The sequence below is a fragment of the Balaenoptera physalus genome (assembly GCF_965194825.1).
Source record: "Balaenoptera physalus genome assembly, chromosome: 16".
In the NCBI taxonomy this organism is placed as follows: domain Eukaryota; kingdom Metazoa; phylum Chordata; class Mammalia; order Artiodactyla; family Balaenopteridae; genus Balaenoptera; species Balaenoptera physalus.
The window spans coordinates 65,834,232-65,861,979 of NC_138898.1; the positions used below are offsets into that span (position 1 = coordinate 65,834,232).

A 27,748-nucleotide genomic window follows, 5' to 3' on the forward strand; every position below is an offset into this window, starting at 1 on the left:
GTTAAGAAATGGGATCACGGAGTGAAGAACTGGGACCAATGATGTAACCTAGCACACTAGACACACCAGTGTTTTTCAATCTTGTATTCATTGTCACCCCCAGGCAGCCATTTAGAATTTCTTTTTCTGATCTCCCCTCCTGCCATGAAATGTTATGAGCACATAACATATATATATATATATGTGTGTGTGTGTGTGTGTGTGTGTGTGTGTGTTATGAGTACCCATATAACATATATCAGTTTGTGTACTATATCTGTGCCTCATATGTAGAAAGTAAGATTTGTTTACACACCCCACTCAAGAACCAGGTTGTGCCCCCCTGGAGGCAAGAGCAGCCATGAGATGCACTTTATGAGAAGTAGAAGCAAGGTCCACTCATCCCTCTCCACCTGCTGTTGCAGTTTGAGTACATCTCCTCTGCTTTATGAGAAGAAACCTGGCCACAGGTTGGATACATACAATGATTTCTCCCATTACATTTTTACTCCCAGTCAGTTGGTTGTATAGCTCTACTCAAAGTGCCCCCGTGGCCTGCTTCTCACTTTGGCATGCACCATTTTTATTCAGACGAATCACCCTATTTTACGCACGAAAACCTCTCAAATGCAGTGTAAACTTCTCAAATGCAGTGTGACTGTTATTACCAATTCATCCAAGTTCGTCTGGCCTCTCTAACAACAGACAGATCCTACAGCTGCCACCAAGATCCCGGCTGCGACTGGAAATGTCACCTCCTATTAGGGTAATGACAGATTGCAGCTATCTTCAGAGCATACTACAAATGCCTATTATTGATATTACCAGCTTAATGTTAGAGTCTAATTCCCCTTAATAAAAGCACTGCAGTTTTTCACGTTAATTACAACAGTGATTAATGTGCCTACAAGCACATAACACTCCTAAATAGCAAAAGATGGTTCTGCATCAGTTAGGAATTGCATTCAGCAGCTAGTGACAAATCCCTAAAAGATAACAGTGGCTTAAACAAATTTGGGGTTTATTTTTCTCACACATAGAAGAAATTCAGAGGTAGACAGACTAAGGCTAGAAGTAGATGTACCTTATGAAAGTAAGCTCCTGCTTTCTTTTTACACTGTTGTCTTTAGCATATGGCTTCCATCCTCAGTGTTGTGGAAAAATGGTCAAAAAATGGCTGCTAGAGCTCCGGGTATCACATCCATGTACCAGGCAGAAAAAAAGGAGGAAAAGTAGAAGGGCAATGGGTGTGCTTTTCAACTGATTCAACTGAGTTAAGTATTTTTAGGCGCTATTGATGTTATTTTTGTGCACTATCTAAAATCATCTCACGTATCTTGGGAGGAATGTGTTGCCTACTTTGCCCACAAGTACTTGGGTGCATAATGGTCACTCTCAAGTCTGTCTGCTTTGAAATACTTCTCTTTCCCTTATTGCAGTGTCCTTCATTCTCCCCAAGGCCACCAACACAAAGTGTGCAGATACAGTATTGTCGTCATTCTTTATTGACGACCTGGGTCAGCTGCAGAAGGAAACTTTAATATAGGAAGGAAATGTTTAAAGTTCTCACTGCCAGAGCTTTCCTCTGAGTTGCAAAAGGAAGCCATCTAAAGACATGAACCCTTCACAAGTAGCAAAATCCTTCAGGTGTTATACTCCCTGCTTCTGATCTGGCTTGCCCAAACTCAGGTCTGCAATTCTCCCCCAAAACTTCTCCAAATCTCTGTTCAAATCTTTATCACCTTTCTAGAAAAGGAAGGAGAAGGACAGCCACTATCTTCTTCCAGTTTTCGTTTCCTCTCTTCTCTACGGAAAGAACCTCAATTTTATTTCAGGGGCCAATGCAACCAGCAGGAGGAAGATTTCCAGGCCTCTCTTACCACCAGAGTTAGTGAATATTATACAAGAATAACTTGTTGGGTGGAGTTTCCAGGAAGGCTTCTTAAAGAAGGCTGATTCATCTAGGAGTTGCACCTTTTTCTCTCCTCCCTTGCTTCCTACCTCCTGCCTGGAAAAGCTGATGTAATTGCAGGAGTTCCAGCAGCCATTCTGAACCATGAGTCACTTTGACTATGAAAGCTGACATTTTAGTAGAGAAAAAAATGTAAGGAGCATAGGTCCTTGATGACCATGAAGCCACACGACCAGTTCTAAACTCCTACCTCTGCACTTCTTCTATGTACAAGAAAAATAAACACCTACCTTATTTAAGCCACTGTTATTTTGGTTTTCTTTTACATGCAACTGCTGAACCTTATCTTAACTGATAAAGCAATCCTTAGCTTAAAGATTTTATTATGAATATAAATGAATTCACTATCTCAGTGGTTCTCAAACTTTGGCATGCATCAGAATCACCAGGGGGTTTGTTAAAACACAGAGTGCTGGGGCCCTACCCCAGAGCTCCTGATTTGGTTATTCTGGAGTAAAGCCTGAGTATCTGCATTCCTAACAAGTCCCAGGTGGAGCTGATGCTGATGCTTTGGCTACCAGACTTTGAGAACTACTACAATGGTTCATTCCTAATTTATGTGGATAATTTTCTTCTTCGAGACTGTGAAGAAAACAAGCCACTGGGGACTGAGTCATTCTTGTTTTTCCCTTTCTGCCTTTTTGGGCCAAGAATTCTTTCCCCAGACATAGCAAACTCTACCTTTTGCCTGATTTTTTTTCTTTTTTGTCAGCCTGCCCATCCATGTCTACCACTATCAGAATCCTTGCCAACTTGCTAACATGGACTTTGGGTCCTGGCAGAGATCCATGTAATTAATGTAAATCCACCATTTGTGAGCACTTTATCTCGTGCATTTTCTATTTTCCCTTGATCTTTAATGCCAGAGGTTTCACAGACAATAGCTCAAAATCGTGTTGCAAAAAAAAAGGGGGGTGGGGGGTTGTGTTTACAGTTTTTGGTTTTGCTGTTTTATTTTGCACTTGAAGAGAGACATATTTTTTACTCTAACATACTGTTTTGATTCATTATCTCTACAACAGGTCATGTCACCCCATGGCCCAACATGAATTTTTTCTTCAGGGTTCTTTCCAATCGACCCATACATTTTCCTCTTCTAGAGGATTCAAAGCAATGATAATATATCACTGAACAATTTGTTTACCACCCAGCACCCATTCTCCTGTATTTTGGTGATAACATCCTGGTTTCCACTTAAAAACTACCTCCCCTCACTCTTAACCTTCCCCTCACTGTAGAACATGTGACCCAAGTCATGACCTATCAGAGCCCATATTTTTCTTGTCATGGACTGAATTGTGTTCCCCGCCCCCCTGCAAAAAAAATTCATATGTTGGAGTCCTAATCCCTAGGACCTCAGAATGTGACTAGATTTGGAGATGGGGGTCTTTAAAGAGACAATTAGTTTAAAATGAGTTCATAAGGGTTGGTCCTAATCCAAAGTGACTGGTATCCTTATAAAAAGAAGAAAGTTGGACACAGACACATACAAAGGGAAGACCATCTGAGGACACAGGGAGAAGACAACCCTCCACACGCCAAGGAGAGAAGCCTCAGAAGAAACCAACCCTGCTGACATCTTGTTCTTAGACTTCTAATCCCCAGAATTTGAGAGAAGAAATTTCTGTAGTTTAATCTACCCAGTCTGTGTCTTTGTATGGCAGACCAAGCAAACTAATACACTCCTAGACCTGGGGTTGGCAAACTTTTTCTGTAAAGGGCTGGACAATAGATATTTCGGACTTTGTGGACCATATGGTCTCTGTTGCAACTACTCAGTTCTGCCGTTGAAGCATCAAAGCAGCCATAGGCAACACTCTAAATGAATAGATGCGGTTGTGTTTCAATAAAACTTTATTAACTTGGACTGTGATTTATTTCCTCCTGCTCTAGATGATTGGTTCAGGAGTAAGCATGTGACTGAGACCTGGCCAATCAGCATGGTTCCATTCCTCTAGCCAGAATGTTTCAGTGACCAATTAGGGTGACTCTTGGAATTTGCTCCAAGCTCATGGGAAAAAGACATTCTCTTTCCACTGGACTATAATTATGAGAATGTGAGGCTGCAACAGTTGTTTTCAGAATAAAACCCTTCGCATGGATCCAAGGCATCCTGAACTTCAAGCACATACCTGCCATTTTTCAACTGTTTTTACCAGAGGCCAGAATTCAGTATGTACATACAAATGCCTAAAAAACAAATAAGTAGCAATCAACAATTTAATTTTTTAACATCCAAATTAATGGTCTTGGCTGCTTGCATGGATCTAGTTAACTAGCAAACTGTCAATTGCACTGTTTGAAAACAACCTGAAGTAACATATCATGCTGTTTTTATCTTAAACCTTATGTAACAGGAGCTTTAAAAGAATAACAAGACCCTGAGGGAAATGCAAAAGAGAAGTCATTTATTCAGGTTCTCTGAAAGTGCCCACAAACAAAGCAGCTTTACAAAACATCTGGTCAATAATAAAGAAAATTCAGGGCTGGCTGAATTTTTTCCTCTAATTAAGTTATGATATTTTAATTTAGATCATTAACAGGAGAATTCAACATAGTTTCCCAGTGTGGGTCAGATGGAAGAAAGTATTGGAGTTTTAAAAAATAAAAAATTGAAAGTCAGGAATTATTTTCTTTTCAGACTGATATTTATTTCTATGCAGTAATTATTAACAAAATCAGATGTGAGCTTGCTTGGGTCAAATAGGTCTTGGTGCTGTGCTGGTGTTGGGTAGAGCAGACCAAGTTACACTGCAGTAAGAGGAAATACCAACATCTCAGGGGTTTTACACAAGTTTATTTCTTGCTCCTGCAAAGCTCTCTGTGTCTAGGCAGCTTTCCAGGGAAGCCACCCTCCATGTGGTAGCTGCTTCCATCTGTGGCACTTCCACTTCAACAGACATTTCACTACAGAGGGAGAAAGAAGATGGAGAATCACACAGTGGCTCTTAAATGCTTTCACCTAGGAGTGACAGATGATATTTATACATCCAGCCCATTGGTCAGAATTAGTCACATGTTTATCAACCAGAGGAGGCTGGGAAATGTAGTCTTTTAGTTGCCCAGGACGAGAAGGAGGATGGGAAATAGTGACTACCACAGTGGAATACCTTTGATGCATGGAGGGAAGGCAATAGATTTCTTGAAAACCAATGAGGAGGAAGCAGAGAGGAATAAAGGATGCAGACAAGTGGAGAGGAGACTATATGCAGTTGCTACTCAGTTCAGTTGTTCCTCAAAATGCACCTGTGCACCAGCCTGTCCATGACACTGCGCACTGGCCTGTGTGGTATAAGGGAAAAAATAAGGAACATGTCAGAGTAAAGCTAAATTGACAGTATGGTCCGTCATTATTGCTAGGTTGACAATAATGAATGGCTTTACATTTTTTGGTTTTAAAATGTCTTTTCTTTTATGAAATGATGGTGATCATAGCTAGTAAGTGCTTATTTAATGTCGTAAGCTGGCAAAATTAAAAATTGGCACCTGCCCATAACTTTCCCCATTTTTTAAAGTTACTGTGTCAGTCTGTAAAATGAGATTCTGGGAGCCACTGATCTAGTTAATGGTTTTGCCTAGAACTTGCTTTAGCTGTTTTTGAGCACCCACTCTGTGCTGTTTAGCATGTTTCCTCATTCATCCCTCACAACAACAAAGAGGAAGGTTTTATTATCCCAAATTTACAGATAAGGCCACAGCGACTGAGAAGAAACTGCTCCTGGTTATAATTTCTCAGTTGTCCCACTTTTCAACCCTATAATAAATTCTTTTTCCCATATTACTCTTTGTAGTTCTGCCTTTCTGACTGAATTCTTGCTGATGCCCACCGCGATCTTCATCCCAGGGTCTGCTTCTGGGGAATCTGACTGAAGGCAAAGTGCTTAATAAATGATGGCTACATGACCTTCCAAGGTCACGTGGTTAATTAAGGCAATGCTGGACCTCAGTCCAGATCTACATGACTGAAGTCCATGTTCTGTCCCCAGAGCACACTACCACTTTAGACACTGAGCTACCCCAAAGCAGCAAATTAAGAGGAACTTCTAGGTCACATTCACCTAGATCATATTGGCAGAAATTCCTCCAGATATATAAGAATGATATTTCATATTTAAGCCCATTAATCAAGCACGCGCTGCCTGCACACTCTAACCAGGAGTTGCCATTGCAGACTCACGCATCACGGTGCCTGAGAGCAGAATCCGACTAACTCTCAGCACAGGTGCTCTTGTCAAATACTGATAGCTGGTCTGAAGTCAAAATAAAGTATCTCTGGCTCTTCTTAGACCAGCAGGTGTCTCTCACTCCTGGTGCCTGAAATGTATGTGCCTTCTAAGACTGTTTCTAAGTGTTAGAAACAAACAACATTTGGAAAGCTGCATACATCATACAAAGTTGTTCTGCTTTTACAAGGGATTTGCTAAGTCTGATGTGTGAGCATAGATATTTGTATATTCATAAATTTCTGGTACTGATGCACTTAAAATTCACTGTTCCTGAGAAAGGCAGGAAGAGGCAGGACAACTATGAAAAAGCTTGGCTTTTTTTGAGAGTTCTCCAAGAAACAAATTTGTAAATACCCAAATTTCTTTATGTCATTAAAACCCACAAGTGTTATGAATTAAGATTAAAATATCAAACTTTCTGTAGGGTATTGAGAAGCCTCAAAGAAAACTTTCTTTTTCTAACTTAATAAAACATTACTACCAAAATGAGGTAATTTTTATACCAAATATTTTCCATCTATATAAATTTCTAATAATCCTTCTTATGTCTATACTTTCTTCTCAGTAGATGAGAATAAGTTCTAGAGATCATAAGTTATTTTAAAACTACTTTTATTCTGGGACTTCAAAAAACACACGGAATGTACTTTCTTTTGAGTTCTCTGCAACTTGGGACCCATAATCCGTTGCCATAAAATATCACAGGTCTTATTATTCATAAGCAAAATTTTGGTGGAATAGTTAAATGATGCAAAGATTTGCTTCCTCAAAATTATGAATCACATTTGAGGCCTATAAAAAGGCACTGAAACGTACAGAAAGATAATATTACCCTAAAGGCTCAGAGAAAAAGCATAACTTAAAAGTGATTTTCTAAAAGAAATGGAAAGAATTTTTTAAAATACTTGTTGGTAAATAGCAAGTAAGTTTACATTTATCCTTAACTGATAGGTAGATAGATAGATAGATAGATAGAGAGATAGATAGATAGATAAGGAATCAAAAATCCTCTATAAAACAAAAGTAGGGAGCCTCAAAAGAAAAAAAGCCATATGAAATTTTAAAAAAAGAACTCAAGGAAATCTAAACTCTAGTAGAAGAATTAAAATCCACACTGAAGATAACTTAAAGCATAAAGGACACTAGAAAACTGTGCTATAGAGAACAAATTTGGAAAACGCTCAAGAATATAGAAGAAGAAAAAAACGCAGTGAAAATCCATATTTTTGAAAGATAGAAGAACAAAAGCAATAACCATAAAACAAAATATCAGATATAAAACCAAATATGTTTATTGTGACAGTAAATATAAATGGGTTAAATTTCCCTGTCAAATGGTTAGGAATTTCAAATAAGCTTTTAAAAACTAAAACTCTATTTTGCTTAAAAAAATATATATATATATATATATTGGAAAGGAAGAGTAAAGTAACTGAGGAAGACCTATCAGGAAAATGCAAACAAAAATGAAGCATGGATGAGAGATAGAGTAGGTGAGAATTCAGCATGTAAGCACACATGCATGGACAGGTTGTGCGGGAGGCATCCTGTACCGGCTCACAGAGCTGAGTGGACACACCTCTTCCTACCTCTACCTTTGGAGATCTGGTTTGCCAGCAAACCACTGTATACACTTCTTTCCTTCAGTCTACTCCTTAACATTTCCCAGTTTTAAGAATACAGTTTCTCCTTTTAGATCTTGGTTACGATCATTAAAGAACTTTCATTTATTGTGATGGTTAATATTTATGTGTCAACTTCACTTAGCCATGGGTACCCAGACATTTGGTCAAACATTATTCTGGGTGTTTCTGTGAGGTTGTTTTTGGACAAAATTAACATTTTAATCAATAGAGTAAAAAGATTGCCCTCCATAATGTAGGTGAGCCTAATCCAATCAACTGAAGGCTTGACTAGAAAACAAAGAACAACCTTCCCCATAGTAAGAGGGAATTCTCCAGCAGACTGCCTCTGGACTTCATTTGGACCATCGATTCTTCCAGATCTCCAGATTGCTTGCTTTCAGGCTGGAACTGCACCATTCGTTTTCCTGGATCTTCAGCCTGCTGGCCCACACTGCAGATTTGAACCTGGCCAGACTCCATAATCAGGTGAGCCAATTCATTATAACAAATAAATATATATATACACACACACATCCTATTGGTTCTGTTTCTCTGAAGCGCTCTAATTAATACACTTATACATTACATGCTTCACTTTAAAGATTTTTTAAAAATATTTGTGTTGTAATATGGGCAATAATTATTTAGATTTAATGTAAGCATTAGTGATTTAATTATTTGCCACCAATTGTTTTATACCATGAATTCCACATATTTGGTTTCTTTAGTTTGATTCATTTTTTGGTTGTCTGAAATATGATGGCAGGTAATTATTTTCAGGACGTGTGTGTTAAGGGTATACATCTTGAGCGTGTCTGAGAATGTCTTTCTGTTGCATTCTCACATGAACAGCAGAGGAGGCAGGTATCATGATCTTAATGCAATATCTCATCCTCTCCAAGTTCTGTGCAAGTTGCTCCATTGTCTTTGATCATTGGTTTGCAGATAAGAAAAATCTTAACCTTATCTTTTTTCCTTAATAAGTAGTGTTCTTCATATTCTTTTTCTTCTCCTTAAAATGCAAACATTTCACTAGATTAGTCTATTTCATTGATTAAAGATGAATTTTTTTGCATTTTTATACCCTCTGGAGTCAAGATACACCTTACAGTTTCTGTCTACCATATGGCAGTAGTGTCATCATTCTGCAAACCCTTCTATCGACACCTCTGAAAAATATCAAGCATGAAACCCTCTTAGACTCAATACTGTATGGGTTATACTCTTTGTTAGTCTATTTTCATTAGTCTATTTTTGCCCATGCTTAGTAAACCATAAATTTAATACCTAAATCTTTATTCAGCTAAAAATCAAACTATCTTCTATTATTTATTTAAAATATTCCTTCTCTACTTACTGTTTGTTCCTTCTGAAATTCTTCTCATTCTTCTCCCTCTGTCCTACATTTCCTTTATCTTTTCTTAAGTCAATGTCCATGTCTTTATCTTCTTCTTCTGAGTTTTGGGAGAAATTTTAGAGCATGTCTCTCCCTTCACTGATTGCATTTCCTGCAATAGACAACCTATAAATACATGATTGTGTCATCACAGATTTTAATTTATCCATTGTGTATGTTTTCTCCATACAATCCTTCCTAATCTCCACCTCTTTCCTCTTTAAGATCACCCGCAAATATAATGTTCACAAATGCAATGCTCCAAAGAATTGTGTTAAAACATAATTTAGAAAAATTCTAAACATTGAGTATTCTCCCATTTCTTGCAGCACCTCTAGCTCACCAGGCAATTTTTGTTCTGATGGTTGAGTTTGATCCGCCTCTTTTGAAATCTGATATCCTTTCATATACCAGTTGGTTTTTCTTAGGTGCTTGCACATCTGTGGTGATGAGCAGCGATGTCAAAGCCATTATGTCTGGTGTCAGTGGTGTGTCTGTCCGGCTCAGAGTTTGAGTAAAACATGGTTCACCTCCTCCACATTCAACTTTAGGCAGCCTTTCCCCCACTCTTTCCTTCTCCTCATCCTGTAAGCGAAATTCCTCCCAGAGAATGGAACTGGCCAGTGTGGCTTTATTAAAGAGGAAGCCAGTTCATCTGGCCCTCTCCACCCTGTCCCTAACGTCTATCCCTCTTCCTCCTGGTAACCAGGATTTTCCCCTCTCGCCTCCAACAAGCCACTTCTCCAGGGTCCAGTCAACAGATCTGACTTGAGTCATCACATGTATTTCTTTTTGAAGAACTTGTTACATGACTGCACAGCCATTCTCTAAACCCTCATCAGTCATTATTCCTACCAAGGCAAAGTACACCCCAGAGGGACATTTTGTATTTCCTAAAATGATGTGAGATAATTAAGATGCTATTAACTAGTCTTGAATCATTTTGGAGTCTTTTAAATTCTTTACCAAATGAGATTAGGGACTCACACTAATATTATGGGAAGGTAATTTATTTCCTTCATCAGAATAAACAAGCAATTGCTCACATCCCAAAAGATGGTAAACACTATCTATATTTGTGGAGTTATATTTGGGAATAGGATATGAAAAGATGAGAAAGCCTGCATAACTTATTGTTGATTTCATCAAGGTGGAAATCTGTATTTACACAAGTCAATTAGAACAAAAATAATAAAGCATACTAATTGTTATATGCGCACAGATCAAGAATAAGTTTTTGCAGCTATATTCACACATGCTGTATGTGCTACATATTGACAAAGCTCAAACTCATTGATCTACAGTATATATTATATAGATATTATATATTGATCTATATAGAGCTGTAATATATATATTATACATAATCTATATTACATATAGATCAATACAATATATATACATACATACACATATAATCTAAAATGCATCTATATTTAAACTGAATTGAATCCATAAGTCTGTTTTTCAGTTCCTTCCCTTGGATTTAATGCTTACTCAAAATAAATTCACCCAAAAAGTTAATATTCAATTTCCATTTATTTGCAATCTTCTTTCTTGGAACCATAGTAATTTTTCTGGAGGAAGAAACAAGGAAAAGTTTCATCTAGATATAATTTTTTATTTAATTTTAATAATATATTTTAATATGCAACTGGTGTTAGGAATAAAATGTGTGGTGAATAAAATGATTGAGGGAGAAATGTGTATTTTCTCAGAGTGCTAACAATTTGATATGAAATATAGCTCTTTGAAGCTTCAGCTCACACTAACAAAACTACCTGCATACTGTCTTTTGACATCTATGGTTACCAAGTTGCTCTGTTCTTACAGGTATACACTTCATTCAAAAATATCTTTTCCCTAATATTTACTGAGCTCTGTCTATGCAGCAGATTAACTCAGTTAATCCTCAAAACATTTCCATGAGTTAACTTTCATTTCTGTATACCCATCTCACAGGTGAAAAGTCTGAGGATCAAGAAATTTGCCACAGCCATATAATTAGTAAGATGCAGAAGCAGGACTCAAAGATACAGCTCTCTGGTTCCAGGGCCTGTGCTTTTGCCAGTACATTGGGCTGAACCTCCTGGAATGAGGCTTCTTTTTGGCTACCATGGTTACACAGATACATTGTTATAGACTTTCCAAAAGTGCTGTTATCCAATTAGCTAAAATGCCTATGGAAATCAAGAATGGATTGTTACTAGGAAATCTAAATTTCAACTTTTTTCAATAAAGCAAGGAAAAAAATTATATGATCATATCAATAGATGCTTAAGAATATTTGATAAAATCCAACATCCATTCCAGAATTTAAATAAACTACTAAAAAGGAGAAATAACATATATGAAAGCTACCCCAGACCATAAGAAACATCTTAAAATGGAAACAAACAGTTCCACTAAAGCCAAAGGCAAGGCATGACCATTATTAAACTTTGTTCTGCAGAAACCTCCCAGCCAAGTCCCAGAGCTCTGGAAACCAGACTCATGTGTCCCCAGGTAGAAACCTGGTGGATTCTTCTCCCAAAAAACAACACTTCCCAAGAGGAAAGACCTAGAGAAGGTGAAGTACGGAGATCCCTCAATGAAACCAATTAGTCCAACAGCCCCACTCACACACACAGAGCTTTCAGTCATCCCTTTGGTGCCCCACTCTTTAATATTAACAGCGAGCCAGTGATCACCAAGCATCTGAGGACAGCCTCTAACAGACAGGATGGAAGCAGGAAAAGGAACTTCTAGGAGACAGAGACTGGCTGTCACATCTCTTTACAGACCATGAAAAGGCCATTTACACACGTTTGCCACATCCTAGCAGCTGGGGATATGAACAGACATCTCCATTTTGGGCTTTGGATTTGAAACAAGTGATACAAAGAAACAGAGACAGAGGAGAATGTGTCCACCATCCAGTAGTGGCCACAGTGGCTCGTACTCCTCCTGGGGAGTAGCTCTACCTATGGTCTTGGTCCCTAATTTCCCTGGTTTCTGTTCTTAGTAACCTGATTCTCTAGCCTTCCTGGCAATTCTGTGAACCACGGAATAGCTTTCAACAAAAAGCTTTCTGCTTTTTAATAAACCAGAATCAATTTCAGTTGCTCACCCTCAAGCACCTATCTTACACTGATCTCCAAATTATATTGTTAGGTGAAAAGCAATATGATAAGTATAACATCATTCAAATAAAAGCAAAAGCTATCTACAAAAAAATAGTTATGGTTAATTTTTCTCTTCTTCCTTATACTGTTCTGTATTTTCCCATTTTTGTACACTAAACATACATATAATAATGTTAAAATGTGCTTAATAATTGATAAATGCATTTCCTGTCTGTCACAAGTCAGATTCTCCAGGAAGCAGACTTTGAGAAAAAGATTTCCATACAGGAAATTCATTGGGGCGTTCTCAACATCTATAAGGAAGTAAAGAAAGCAAGACTGATCTAAAGGAGAAGTTGAATTGTGATGCGGTCACAACAAAGGCCTCAGCTGATCCTATAAGGTGTTCTGGAGCTGGGTTGGCCTGAACTGGGGCAAGAGAACTTCAAACCCCTGCATCAACCAGTCCTTAGTTGTGGCCACCCCTGTAAAGAACAACGGGGTAATCTTGAGCAAAGCACCTCTTTTTAGCTGAAGGCAATTCTTAGAAACGAACTCAGCCAAGAGCTTGCACCTGCCAATATTCCCAGCAGCTGAGAGAATGAATGTTTCAGTCCTGGAAGGGAGTGATCTGGTCAGCACATTACAGTATCCACTACAGTCTACCCCTTGTCAGATCCATGTGTTTCACGTAATTAAGTCTGTGAGCAGCTTCTCCAGGATTCTGTCGAGTCTCTTTTCCTGGGGCAAATTTCCACAGGATAATTAATGTGCTGAACTATTACTAAATAGTTCTAAAATAGAACTATTAGAACTAAATAGTTCTAACTATTAGAACTAAAATAGAACTATTCTAATAGAACTGTTACTAAATAGGCCCCCATCACTAAAGCAGGTCCCATTGCCAAAACTGCTTCTCTTTATGCCCCCTCCTCCAACCAGCCATTCTAGATTCCCCTCACCCACGGCGAGCACCTCTGCAGGTCAAGGTGGCTTATCTGGTGGAACAATCTAGACCCTCTTCTCTGAGGAGTCTGAGCACCTGGTCACATGTGTTTCTCAGGCCAACCAAAATTGCCATCAAAATTGGGCCAATGAGCATAAAAAGACACCCAAGGATTTCTTCTGTGAGAAATACATTTCTACTGTTTATAAGCTACCCAATCTGTGATATCTTGTTATAGCAGCCCAAACAGGCTACAACACATAGATATCATACCAATGCCTCCAAAGTACTTGCCACTTCTTGCCCATTTGGTATGTCAATGATGCCATCAGTAGAGTGGGCCAATAGGATGTTCTATGGGATGTCCAGATGACCAAGGACATTTGGGACTATATTTTGACAAAGGGAAGGAAAGTTAAGATAAGACTGGGGTAAGAAAATAAATGTGTACTGTTGTCCATCCTAAGTAAATGCAAATTGTTTCTGGCCCTCCTTTCTGATAGGGGTGAAAATCAACACATTTCTTCTATCAGTAGTCACATGCCATGTACCTGAGGACATATTGATCTCCTCCAGCAAAAGATACCATATCTGGCACAGCAGCTATGTTCCAGTTACCTACTTGTAACAAACCATTCAATGCCTTAAAACAATAACAAGCATTTATTTTGCTCTAATTCTGGAGATCAACTCAGCTCAGCTGGGCAATTCTCAATCAGGGTCTCTCATGTGGTTACAGTTAGTCAGTGCCTGGGGTCAGGGTCATCACAAAGCCTTTTTCACTCATATGTCTGGTCCCTGGGCTGGGATGACTCAAATAGCTACAGGTTGAAACATCCAAGGTTGCTCAGACAAGTCTCAATCTCTCTCTCCCTCTCTCTCTCTCTTCTCTCTTCTCTCTCTCTCTCTCTATCTTTTCCCCTCTCCTCCCTCTCTCTCACCCATCTCTCGAAGTAGTGTTTTGACATGGTGGACTCAGGGTAGCCAGACTGGTTACATGGCAACTGAAGGCTCCCAGAGTGAGTGTCCCAAAAGAAACCAACATGGCCTTTACTAAACTAACCTTGGAAGTCACGCAGCAGAATCACTTCTGCCACATTTTAATCATCAAGATAGTCACAAAGCCCCCTCTATATTCAAGGACAGGGGATCTGAACAGCACCTCTTGATGGAAGAGTGTCAAAGAATTTGCAGGTAGGTTTCAAAAGCACCCCACGCTGCAACTAGGGCTACTACTTTGTTGAGTTTGCAGTATCCACTCTCGCCTACCAGGATTCATCTGACTTTTGTAGGGGACAGACCAGTGAATTAAATGAAGATATGATGGGGATTGCTACCCCTGCGATATTGTTTTTTATATACTATTCTGGCTGAAGTGAGAGAGAAGGGTCATTTTAGACACTTGCTGCTGGCCTGCTCCCACTATGGTAGTTTTTACTCCACAGGTCAGGGAACCAATGTGGGGCTCTCCCAAACACCTAATATATCCATTCCAATCATACCTGGCTAGCCCCAGGAAGGAGAAGGGATGAGGCAGCTCTCTTCAGCTGAGAGCAAGACTTAGAGACTCAGGTGAGAACTGCTGGCCTCCAACATTTCCAGCAGATGAGGAAATAAATATTTCTGCTTTGAATGGAGTATGAGGAAGCACACCACAGCATCCACTACACTGACTATAGTGTATGATAAAATTTGATATGGTTAAAAAATTCAAGGATTTATCTGGAAGTGGCATAGGAGAGAAAAGAGAAAGAATGCCATTTATTCTTTTTTCAAGATTGGGTAAAGAACCAACCTTTTGATTTATTAGTCCTAAAGAATAATCTCCATGAATAAGCTATTCACAATCTCATTTCTCCCACCAAAATGATACACAAACTATCACACTATTTCCTCCTTTCTCTTATTCCAAGCACTTGTCTTGACTTCTAAACATCATTCTCACTCCAGATGTCAATGCTGTATATCATATCTCCCTGTGGAGGCAAAACTGGGCCTGATTAGATTTATGTTAAATAACAATCAATTCTACTTTTGAAATGAGCCAGCTTTGAATTCTCTAAACCTATTTTTTATTGGGAAAGTACCTTCACCTAATGGCATTTCTTAGAAAAATATAAGAAGCAAACTCCAAATCAAGTATCTCAGAGGTCAAGAAAGGACCGGGCCATGAAGAAATGACAAAATGGGATTTTTTTTCAAATGGCTATAATTTAGATTCATTTATTTAATAAATTAATGCTTTTAACCCCAAAATTTAGTTCAATGTATAATAACTGATTTCTTATCTTTTATTGAATTACATTTTTATTTGTTAATTTTATTTAATTTTTAATACATTTTTAAACTATATGATTCAAAATAGCAAAAAGAATTAAAAGATAAACAATGAAAAACAAAAATTTCCTTCTCATCCTGAATCCAATCTGCCCAGTTTCCTTCAACAGAAAACCAACTATCTTAGTTTCTTATATCCTGCCAGATTTTTTTATGTATATTCAAGCATAAATCTATATTCACAAAAATTATCTTACACAAAAGGTAGCATATTTTATACATTGTTCTGCACCTTGCTTTTTTCACTCAACAAAATTAATTGTTTTTGATTAATAAAAAACCACAGGGTTTGGGGAGGATTTTTTACAGTAAAATATTATTATTTGGGATTTGTGGATAATCATAGTATTATTGCAAGTATGCTTAAAATGATAGCTATGTATTACTTATAAATTGCAAAATTAAGTCTGTATACATGCCCCACCCCAATGACAAGGTCCTACAATAAAATTACATGATTTATTTCCTTTTAATATTAAGTCAAAGGTCGCTACAAGCAATGTGGTCCAATAATCAGACCCAAATTTAATGTCTTCTTCTATCACCCCTGCCCTCTTCTACAAGACTGCAGGAAGAACCACATTTGGAGAAAACATCAAAAGTCGACATTTAAGACCCTTGTGAATAGGTCCCCAGGGAAATGGCCCCTCCCATCACTAGCCCAAATTTCCCCCACAAGACTAACTCCAAATCAGGCAAATGGATTACAACAGCAGAGTCATCAGTGCCTACTAACAAAGACAGATAACTCTTAGAACATTGTCATTTGCAAGGTCAAACCTCTTTGCCAGAGCCAGTTCCAAGGCATGTACAGTCACACACAGGCTCAGGAAAGCCCCGTGATTGGTGGAATGCTCTGCTGTCACCACCTTGAAATTCTCAATTTTTTAACAAGATGCCCTGAATTTTTATTTTGCACAGCCCTCTGCCTCTTCTCAGAATGCATTCGAAGACAGAGGGTGCAGTAAGGGAAAAAGAATGTCTCCAAAAATAAGGAAAAACACACTCCACAAAACTTGCTGGATTTAAGTATTATTTTCCCCATGGGAAAGCCTCCATGGGGTTCCTCCTAAATCCCTACAAAAGGTTAATTGCTAATCCATAGGAACCACTATCATTTGCACAAAAGGCTACTTGCTGCGAAGAGGGGCAGGTAATTGCTTTTTGTGTTCCACATCATTCTTACTTTTTTTTTTCCTTTTCTGTTAATGATGAATGGCTTGTCAAAACAGCAATAATATTTTTATTTTTATTACAAGCCATCGAAAGTCCTTGTTTCCAAGAGAAAAGATTAGTTTAATGATTAAACTCCCTCTGCTTCTATGAGTAAAAATTAGTCAACCAAACACTGTCTTTTTTAGTGGACTTAACAATACAGCATTAGTACGCAGGTGACTTCATTTTTAGACAATTGATATGTATGATACACACCAGTGGATCTCCCACGGACCTTAGGTCGTGAGCAGAACTCTACAGGTATTGCAACTGCTTCCCCAGTCCTGTGTGTACCAACCATTGCGCACAGACAGAGTCAGTAATAGAGGTCATATACTAAAGTTTTTCAAATGTTTGTAGATGCTGTTGGAATTAATAAGTCAAAAATCTATATGAAATAATGTCATATGAAAGCATTGCTGAATTCATAGTAACTTTTTAAATGCATTGTCCCAACCAACAGACATAAAAAATCTGACTGCCTTCCTGAAGGATCGATCCAAGAGTATTTTGAGTTTATGTTAAAGGGATGCTTAAGTGTGGAAAGGATGGGGACCATCTGAGCCACGTGTTCAAATCTAAACAACTCAGGATGGTATTCAAGGCCTTCCAGTGTCAAGCATCTAAGGAGGCAGTAGGTGTGAAGAACACAGGTTTAGAAGTCAGGCGGACTGTATTCCATGCTCCACGATTAGTTGGGTAGCCTTGGACAAGCTAGTTAACGTCTATGTCTTCTTCTCCTCACTTGTAAAATAAGGTGAACGTAGCAGTACCTACCTGGTCATCTCAGTGGACACCACCCCAGGACACCCTGATCTCAAAGGAGGGGGATCGTGGTGGTGGAGGGAGCCCCCACTCCCATGTAAGGGGAGGAAGGAGCAGAACAGAGAAAGCTGGGGCTGGGACGGTGCTTAGTGATATGCCCTGCACAGGCATGTAATAGTCTGACCATAGTGTCTGCACATAGCAAGCCCACAATAAGTATCACTTAGTTATTTTTACAATGGTTAAGTCACTTGCCCGCCTTCTCTAGCCGATTGGCCGTCCTAACCTGTGTGATGATTGAAAGCACCTTCTAGAGCAGTGCTTCTCAATCTTTTTGTTCATTACCTTTTAAGACATTACTTTTCCTAATTGCCTTCCCCATGATATTTTAATACCACAGATATATTGTAATTCTATTTATGAGGATTAATTTCATGAGCCAGCTTGGCTGAGCCATGGACAGGATGCTGGGATTGCAAACCCCACCCCTGACATATAGACTGAGTGGTGAGGGGAAGGCTGTAGGCTCTGGGTGGGAGGTTCCTGTGACTCATGGCCTCGTGGGCCTTTTCCTTTAGTCCTGTCCTTCCAGGCAGTGGGCTGGACATCTTTTCTGAGAGCCGGTCCCAGGATTTCAGGTCCCACCTAGAAACCTCCTTGATTGCCCCTCATTCCCCACACCCCCAGTCAGTCTTCCCTCAAGTTCTGAGCCTACACCCTCTTCCTTCCTCCATGTAAATATCTTCTTTTCCTCTCACAATCATCCTTAAGGTGTTTTAAAGCCAGAACCCAAAAGATTAGCAACCACAGGCTACTTTCGCCTTATTGAAGGGCAGGGAGGAACCTCAGAATGTTTGGTTTCCACCCTCAGAGTACGTGTGCCTCAGAGCCTAGAATGGGTTGGATCACTTAAAGCGGTTGTCATTAAGCTTCTGATTTTAAATTGGTTGAATATTCATATCCTGCTATATTCCTTGGCTCAATTAATCTCTACAACAACCCCATGAGGTAGGTTGTATTATCAGCCCCATTTTATTTTTTTTATTTATTTTTTGTATAGTTGATTTACAATGTTTACAATGTTATGTTAGTTGCTGGTATACAGCAAAGTGATTCAGATATAAATATAGATATAGATATAGTTTTTTTTCAGATTATTTTCCATTATGGTTTATCACAGGATATTGAATATATTGGGTTGACCAAAAAGTTCGTTTTCGAAACATCTTACGGAAAATCCCAAACGGACTTTTTGGCCAACCCAATAGTTCCCCATGCTATACAGTAGGGCCTTGTTGCTTATCTATTTTATACATAGTGGTTTGTATCTGCTAATCCCAAACTCCTAATTTATCCCTTACCCCCTTTCCCCTTTGGTAACCATGTTTGTTTTCTATGTCCGTGAGTCTGTTTCTGTCTTGTAAATAAGTTCATTTGTGTCATATTTTAGATTCCACATATAAGTAATATCATATGGTATTTGTCTTTCTCTGTCTGAGTTACTTCACTTAGTATAATAATCTCTAGGTCCATCATGTTGCTGCAAATAGCATTATTTCATTCTTTTTTTACAACAGCCCCATTTTAAAGATGAGGCAACTCAGGCACAGAGAGGTTAAATAACTTACCTAGTTCACACAGCTGGTAGGTAGCTGAGCTGGTTTTCAAGCCCAGGTCTTTCTGATACAGACCAGGGTTCTTGGCCTTCCGCAATCAATAGAAATTGACCAGAGGCCAGACAAGAAATTCAGGCAAGGCTTTACTGGGGCCCCTGCTGCAGCAGGGAGGAACAAGAACAAGCAACGGGTTCCCTTGCTTGCTGCTCCCCAAGGGGGTGGGGGCGAGCTCATTCCTTATATGGGGTGAGGGTAGGGGTGTGTCCAGGGGTCGGGCCGGAGGGGTGGCTTAGGTGTTTTGCCCACCCCTCTGGTGATGCTGAGTGCAGGGGGCATGCTCAGTACCCGGCTTTTGCTCCCAGCACCCTGTTTTTACTCCAGGCTCTTCAGAAGTGGCAGTTGGGTTTTTTGGTCTCTTTGTATCCTTTGTTCAGAATTTGCCCTAACTGTGCATACATCAGTCATTTTTAGTCCCATATAGTTTCTTTGTATTTTGTTGCTGGAGGAGAGGTGTGTCCAGGTGCAAGCATTGCAACGCTGCAGCAAAGGGACCTGGGACCAGGTCCCAGGCCTGTCTCATTTCTGACTTACAGCCTGAACGCTTAGACCACATAAGTAAGCTCTAAGAGGCCCAGTGGTGATCTGGCTCTAGCAGAGGAGCTAAATCTAGGAAAAGTTCTCTTTATCTTTTCCCCAGCCTCCAGATTTAGTAGGCATTCCCCATACGTATGTGAAAGACTGAGTTTGCTAAGAGAAATTACAGTGGTCTACCTACCGCAGTCAAGCTAGGGTTAACTGAGGTGTGTTGGTTTCTACCTCCGGTCAGGAGGAAAATGATGTTTAATCTCATTCCCAGCCCAATGCCAAAGACCAGAGGACCGCTGCCTGAGCTGTGTCCTCGTGGGCAAAAACTGAAACTTACGAAGTGATCTGGAGGGGAGATGGCTCTGAAGATCAGAACAATCTAAAAGTAAGGAAATGTTTGAAGAATTGTTGTGACAGTGACACAGGAAAAAAAAAAAAAAGAATCCTTTACCTTAAGTGGAAAACTTTTGCCCGCGGACAAAACTACAACGTCTAGATACCTGTTAGAATTTACAAAAGTCTGTTTCCCCAGATACCAACTTTTGACACTGTGGGCCAGCACACACATATTAAATCTAGAATTCACGAGGTAATACTATGCAGTGCTGAAGAAGTATTTATTTAGTACCTGGGAAGTTTTTTCTTTTGTTTTCATTATAAAAGCAATATAAGTTCATGGTAAGAAAGTCAAACAGAACAGAAGGGAGTAAACTGAAATGTAAAGGTCTCACCCTACACAAACCACCCATTTCAACTCCCCAGAAGCATTTCCTTTTGTTAAGAGTTTTCCATGCAGTCATAAGGAAATAATGTCTGTTGGCTGATTTTTTAAGCAAATGGGACCATCCTATACATCATTGTTTTGAAATTGCTTTTTTAGTATGTAATAGCATGGATTGGGTATCTTGTCACCTACAGCTTATAATTGTTGTATGATATCCCACTTATGGGATGCAGGAAGAAGTTCTGACTAGTCTCCGAGTATTGGAAATTCAGGAGAAATGCCTGAGAAATAATGATAGTTCACAAAATTATATGATGAATAAACACCTTCATGTGCAAGTTCCCCATTAGAATATAAGTTCTATGGTGGCACAGATTTTACCTGTTTTGTTTACTGACACATAGTGAGTGCCAAATAAACATTTGTGGGGTAAATATCATGTGTATATGGATCTATATAGATATTTTAATTTCTGTATATATTGACCAAGCACCCTTCAAAATTATTGTATCATTATATACTCTCATATGCTTTGTTTTATTTTGCTTTGTTTTGTTTTGTTTTCACCAGCTGGGGACTTCATCTTTAGAGCCCAGTGTAGTAGAAATAGTGAATGTTTGTGTATTAGTTTCCTGTTGCTGCTGTAACAAATTACCACAAATGTCGTGGCTTAAAACAGTTCATTATCTTCCAGTTCTGGGGGTCAGAAGTGCAAAATGGGTTGGCAGGGACGTGTTCCTTCTGGAGGCTTTACAGAATTCATTTCCTTGCCTTTTTCAGCTACTAAAGGCTGCATTCTTTGGCTTGTGGCCCCTTCCACATCATTCCAACCTCTGCTTCTTGTCACATCTCCTTCTCTGACTCTGACCCTCTTGTCTCTCTCCTTCCCTTATATGGACTGTTGTAATTACATTGGGCCCACCTTGATAGTCCAAGATAATCTCCCCATCTTGAAATCTCTAACTTCATCACATCTGCAAAGTCCCGTTTGCCACATAAGGTAATATATTCACAGGTTCCAGGGATTAGGACACGGACATCGTTGGAGAGCCATTACTTTGCATATCACAGCTGCGGAATCATGTTTGAATTTCAGCGTTGTCACTTCAACATGCCTACCCTACATATGTGTTGAGTCCCTACTTATCATGTCCTGAACTAAATCTAAGAAATACACTAACTAGCTCGGTGGTCTTGCCCAAGTCACGTAACCTCCCTGAGCCTCCATTTCTCAGTTGCAAAAGTGGAGGGATTCATATCTGTCTCATAGGAACTGCTGTATGGAGAATGTCTCCAGAGTCTTTTCCATTTGACCAGCATTTAGGAATTACTATATACTGTTTTAATCTTGACAAAATGTAAATGTAAAACACTGGATTAAGCAGTAAGAGGTAGAGAAACAGATCTTCTTGTAAACTTCTGATGTGAATGTAAATTGGTACAGGCTTTCTAGAGGGCAATGTGGCACTATGAATATAATGAAAAGCCTTATATATGTTTGTTCTCTTCATCCTAGTAAGTATCCACTTCTAAAGTGCATCTTAGGGGCATGGTTGAATTTATGTCCAAAGATACTCAGTGAAATATTATTTATAATATGACAGGGGGAACGGAAACAGACTAAATGTCCACTAATAAGGAGCTGGGTAAATAAGTATGGTACATCCTCATTGCAGAAATCTCATCAGCCATGTAAAAGGATTTTGTAAAAGAATATTAAATACCATGTTCAGAGGCTTGTCAAATAATAGTGACAAGCCCGGGATTTAAGTCAGGGTTGCTTATTACATCAGCAAAAGAATTCTGTGTGGTGAGAGAACTTTTATATACCGAAAAAAAAAAAAAAAAAAAAGACTAGAAGTGTAGATATCATGATGTTACAGTGGTTATTTCTGGGTAATGGAATAAGAAGTGGTTTTTATTTTTGCTTACTTATACAGTATTTTTAATTTTCTAACAATGAAGATTGGGGAAAAAGGGACGTCGACACAGAACAATTCCTCTAGTTAGGTAACAGGCGTTTCTAGGTATACCAATACTACCGAAGGTGTCCCCCTAGTGGAAGACGGGACGCGGCGGCCGCTGGAACACCTGATTGCGACTTTTCACATAGCTAATTGTATTCAAGACTTTCCGAGAGAAACAAGAGCCTAAAATTAGTAAGCTATGCTGCTTATTCAAAATTTTTTTAAAAGAGGGGCCCATTGCAAAAGAAAGAAGCAAACCTCACCCTGGGAAGCAGGTGCTACCAATTCTAGGCGCAATCCTTAGATTGACAATTAACTTTTTCAATTGTCAAGGTCGGGGAACTAAGCTTCTTGGGTTTAATTCTCCTCTCTCGCTTTGTGGTAGCTTGTGTTCTAGGTCCAGGTCTAGGTCTAGGTCTAGTTCTAGGCCGCCTGACTCTCAAATCGAAGGTACAGACAAGGTGAAATAACTGAAGACTCCTGGGGCGCAGCCTGAAGCCTGGAAGAGACACCTGTTGGGAGCGCTAGCACCTCCCCGCGACTCTACGAATCTTCGGTTCCTCTCGGCTCCTCTCAGCTCCTCTTCGGCTGAGTTCGGCCTCGCTCGTCTTCCAGGGCTCGGCTCTCTTCGGCTACGTTCGGCCGGCTCTCGTCTCGGACTCGGCTCTCTTCGACTGCGTTCGGCCGGCTCTCGTCTCGGACTCGGCTCTCCTCGGCTACGTTCGGCCGCGGCCCTGAAGGGCGCCCATGGAGCCGGGCTTGCCGGCTCGAGAGACAGCAATGGCGCCGCTGCTGGAATATGAGCGGCAGCTGGTGCTGGAACTACTGGAGGCGGACGGGCTGGTAGTGTGCGCCCGCGGGCTCGGCGCGGACCGGCTCCTCTACCACTTCCTCCGGCTGCACTGCCACCCGGCGTGCCTGGTGCTGGTGCTCAACACGCAGCCGGCCGAGGAGGTGCGGCCGCCCGCGCGGGGGGAGGGGACCCCGGGAGCGCCGAGGGCCTGCGGAGCAGACGCAGGCCTCGGCGCGGAGGCCAGGCTTCTGAGGGCGATGCGGGTCCCTGACGCGGGCGGGAAGGCGTTGAATAGGGGTCCCTGAGACAGATGCAGGCCCCTGACGCGGGTGCGGGGACGCTGAGACGGTGGGTGGGGTCCCACGGAGGAGGCAGGACCCTGACACGGGTTCGAGGACCTGAAAGGGTTGGAGGGTCTCTGAGAGGAGTAGGGGAGTCATTTGAGAAGCGTGGAGGTGGGAGGGATTGGAGGTCTCCGAAGAGGGTGGGGAGTTGCCTGGTGGAGGATGTGGAAGGGAATGACGAGGCAGTTCTAAAGTTGGGTACTAAGGGACTGGCTGGAGGTAGAGGAGTGAGGTCCCTAAAAGGGAGCAGTGATGGGGATGGAGGAATCTCTGAAGGGAATGGGGAGACGTGAAAGGAGACGCTGAGGCTGGGGAGAACCCTGTAGGGAAGAGGAGGGACTGGGGGTTCACCCGGGCTGTGGGAAGAGGGGCGTAGGGTCAGAAGGGAGGGGAGCTGGAAGCTGAGGGCATTGGGGAGGGGTACCTGGGTTAGGGAGAGTGGAGAACACTGAGGAAGACAGAAGGGGGATACACCTCTGCTGAGGGGTAGTGACAGGTGACACAGCTTGATCTGACAACTCTGATGAGCCCTTAGATACCTAGAGCAGATGGCCAGAAGGAAAATGCCCCCTGAGAAGAGTGACCACACACTCCTTGACTGATCCATCTAGGTATCCCTAGTGCTTGACTAGGGCTTAGCACAACACAGGGCCCCCCAGGAAAGGTGGTATCAAACTTAAAGGACCAAGGGTCCCATTGACATGATGAAATCCCCTCTAGGGTGGAGCAGGACAGAACTAATAGTCTAAAACACCACCTGGGGAAAGGATTCCCTTGTTGTCTTCTCACATGGTATTTACACTTGCTTGCAAAGTTGCCTCTGGTGGGCAGTATTTTCTAGGTAGCAGAAGTCTTTTAACTCAGGATTTTAGAAGTCTTTTTTGTTGTCGTTAAACTGCTAATAACATCTCAAGTGCAATGAGTCCTTAGTGCAAACCCTAAAACAAAAACAAAACCTTAGATAAATGTCGATTGTTTGGTTGATCAGCGTAAAGTAGTAATTTAGTTTGCATGTTCATTATTAAGTTCATGATCTCTGAAAAAGGCAGCATATCATTTTAAATACAAATACTGGTAACCTAATAAAAACTTCCCTCTATTAAACGGCCTACTAATCAAGTTTGATTTAATTTAGGAGTATTTTATCAGTCAGCTGAAGATAGAAGGAGTTGAACATCTCCCTCACCGTGTAACAAATGAAATCACAAGTAGCAATCGCTATGAGGTGTACACACAAGGTGGTGTGATATTTGCAACAAGTCGAATACTTGTGGTTGATTTCTTGACTGACAGAATACCTTCAGATTTAATTACTGGTAAGAATTTGAAGCCTTATTGTTATTTGTATGTACGTTTGCACTTTCTTTTTTTCTGTATGTGTCTGTTCCCTCTGCTAAACTCTAAACTAGAACCTTCTTGTGAACAGCATTGGATGTTTTTGTTCAACATTGTGCTTCCAGGTGTTAACACAATACCTGACACATTTTGGATGCTTAGTAAATATTTATGGCCTGAATAAGAAACTAAATGTAAGATTGACGTTTCCTTGTTTTCTAAGCTCATATTCAGTAAATACTTAGTAATTGACAGGCATTTGCTTTTAGAAACTACTCAGATTTGAAATGTTTATAAATATTCTTGATATGTTTCCTAAAATAGTTTGGTTTTCCTCTTTAAAGAATATTTTTTTCCCATGATTTGAAATTTTCAAAAAAATTTTTTTCAGTATAGTGAGCATACAATATTATATTGGTTTCAGGTGTATAGTAATTCAGTATTTTTATAGATTATGCTCCATACAAATTTATTATAAATATTGACTATATTCCCTGTGCTGTACATTACATCCTTAACTTGTTTCTTTTATACCTAATGTTTGTACCTCTTAATCCCCTTCACCTCTTTTGCCTCTCCCCCCATCCCTCTCCTCACTGGTAACCACTAGTTTGTTGTCTGTTTCTGTTTTGTTATATTTGTTCCTTTGTTTTATTTTTTAGATTCCACATGAAAGTGAAAACACAGTATTTGTCTTTCTCTGCCTGACTACTTCACTTAGCAAAATACCCTCCAGGTCCATCCATGTTGTGGCACGTGGCAAAATTTCATTCTTTTTTATGGCTGAGTGATGTTCCATTGTATATATATTCCACATCTTCTTTATCCATTAATCTATCCATGGACACTTTAGTTGCTTCCGTATCTTGGCTGTTGTAAATAATGCTTCTATGAACATTGGGGTGCATATATCTTTTTAAGTTAATGTTTTTGTTTTCTTCAAATAAATACCCAGGAGTGGAATTGCTGAATCATATGGTACTTCTCTTTTTAGTTTTCTGAGGAACCTCCATACTGTTTTCCATAGTGGCTGCACCAATTTACATTCCCACCAAGAGTACACAAGGGTTCCTTTTTCTCCACACCCTCAAAAAACACTTGTTATTTCTTGTCTTTTTCACAACAGACATTCTGTTAGGTGCGAGGTGATATCTCGTTGTCCGTGTCTGTTGGCCATCTGTATGTCTTCTTTGGAAAAATTCCTATTCAGATCCTCTGCCCATGTTTTAATAAGGTTCTTTGGTTTTTTGATGTTGAGTTGTATGAGTTTTTGGTATATTTTAGATATTAATCTCTTATTGAACTTATTGTTTGCAAATATCTTCTCCCATTCAGTAGGTTGCTTTTTTGTTTTGTTGGTTGGTTTCCTTTGCTGTGCAAAAGCTTTTTAGTTTACTTTTGTTTTTGTTTCCCTTGCCTGAGGAGACAGATCCAAAAATTATTGCTAAGACAGATGTCAGAGAGCATATGCCCTATGTTTTCTCCTAGGAGTTTTATGGTTTCAGGTCTTACAGTTAGGTCTCTAATCCATTTTGACTTTATTTTTGTATATGGTGTGAGAAAAATCTTCTAATTTCTTTCTTTTACATGTAGTTGTCCAGATTTCCCAACACCAGTTATTGAAGAGACTGTCTTTTCCCCATTGTATATTCTTGACTACTCTGCCGTAGATTAATTGATCATGTGCATGAGTTTATTTGGGAGCTTTCTATTCTGTTGCATTGATCTCTGTGTCTGGTTTTGGGACAGTACATGCTGTTTTGATTACTGTAACTTTGTAGTATAGTCTCAAGTCAGGGAACATGATACCTTCAGTGTTGTCCTTTTTTCTCAAGATTGCTTTGGCTATTTAGAGTCTTTTGTGATTCCAATCAAAATTTAGGATTGTTTGTTCTAGTTCTATGAAAAATGTCATAGGTATTTTGATGAGGATTGCATTAAATCTGTAGATTGCTTTGGGTAATATGGACATTTTAACAATATTCTTCCAATTCATGAACAAAGGATATATTTCCATTTATTTGTATTGTCTTCAATTTCTTTGATCAATGTCTTATAGTTTTCAGAGTACAGATCTTTCACCTCCGTATTAAATTTATAAATAATTTAATGTACTTAATTTAATACCTAAATTTATTCTTAGGTATTTTATTCTTTTTCATTCAGTTGTAAATGGGATTGTTTCTTGATTTCTGTTTCTGATACCTCATTCTTAGTGTATAGAAATACAACAGATTTCTATATTAATCTTATATTCTACAACTTCACTGAATTTACTGAATTTATATATTCTAATCGTTTTTTGGTGGAGTCTTAAGGGTTTTCTATATATAGTATGTCATCTGTAGATAGTGAGTTTTACTTCTTCACTTCCAGTTTGGATACCTTTTATTTCTTTTTCTTGTCTGATTGCTGAGGCTAGGCCTTTCAATATTATGTTAAATAGAAGTGGTGAGAGTGGACATCCTTGTCATGTCCCTGATCTTAGAGGAAAAGATTTTAGTTTTCACCATTGAGTATAACATTAGCTGTGGGTTTGTCATAAATGGCTTTTATTATGTTGAGATATGTTCCCTCTATACCAACTTTGTTGAGAGTTTTTATCATGAATGGATTTTGAATTTTGTCAAATGCTTTTTCTGTATCTGTTGAAATGATTATGTGATTCATATCCTTCATTTTGTTAATGGTTCAATATCCACAAATCAAGGTTCAATATTGAACTATCCTTGCATCCCTGGAATAAATCCCACTTGGTCATGATGTATGATCCTTTTTATATGTTGTTGAATTCAGTTTGCTAATATTTTATTGAGGAT

General features: G+C 39.6%; 1 protein-coding gene across 1 annotated transcript in view; it reads left to right on the plus strand.

Moving 5' to 3' along the window:
• Positions 1–19,438: 19,438 nt before the first annotated feature.
• The window catches only part of ERCC4 (ERCC excision repair 4, endonuclease catalytic subunit), a 38,668-nt gene continuing 30,358 nt past the window's right edge, over positions 19,439–27,748 (plus strand). Inside the window, exons 1-2 of the mRNA XM_082429650.1 lie at positions 19,439–23,411; positions 24,730–24,910. Coding sequence (XP_082285776.1) covers positions 23,205–23,411; positions 24,730–24,910 — 388 coding nt within the window. The 5' untranslated portion in view covers positions 19,439–23,204. The remainder of the gene's footprint in view (positions 23,412–24,729; positions 24,911–27,748) is intronic.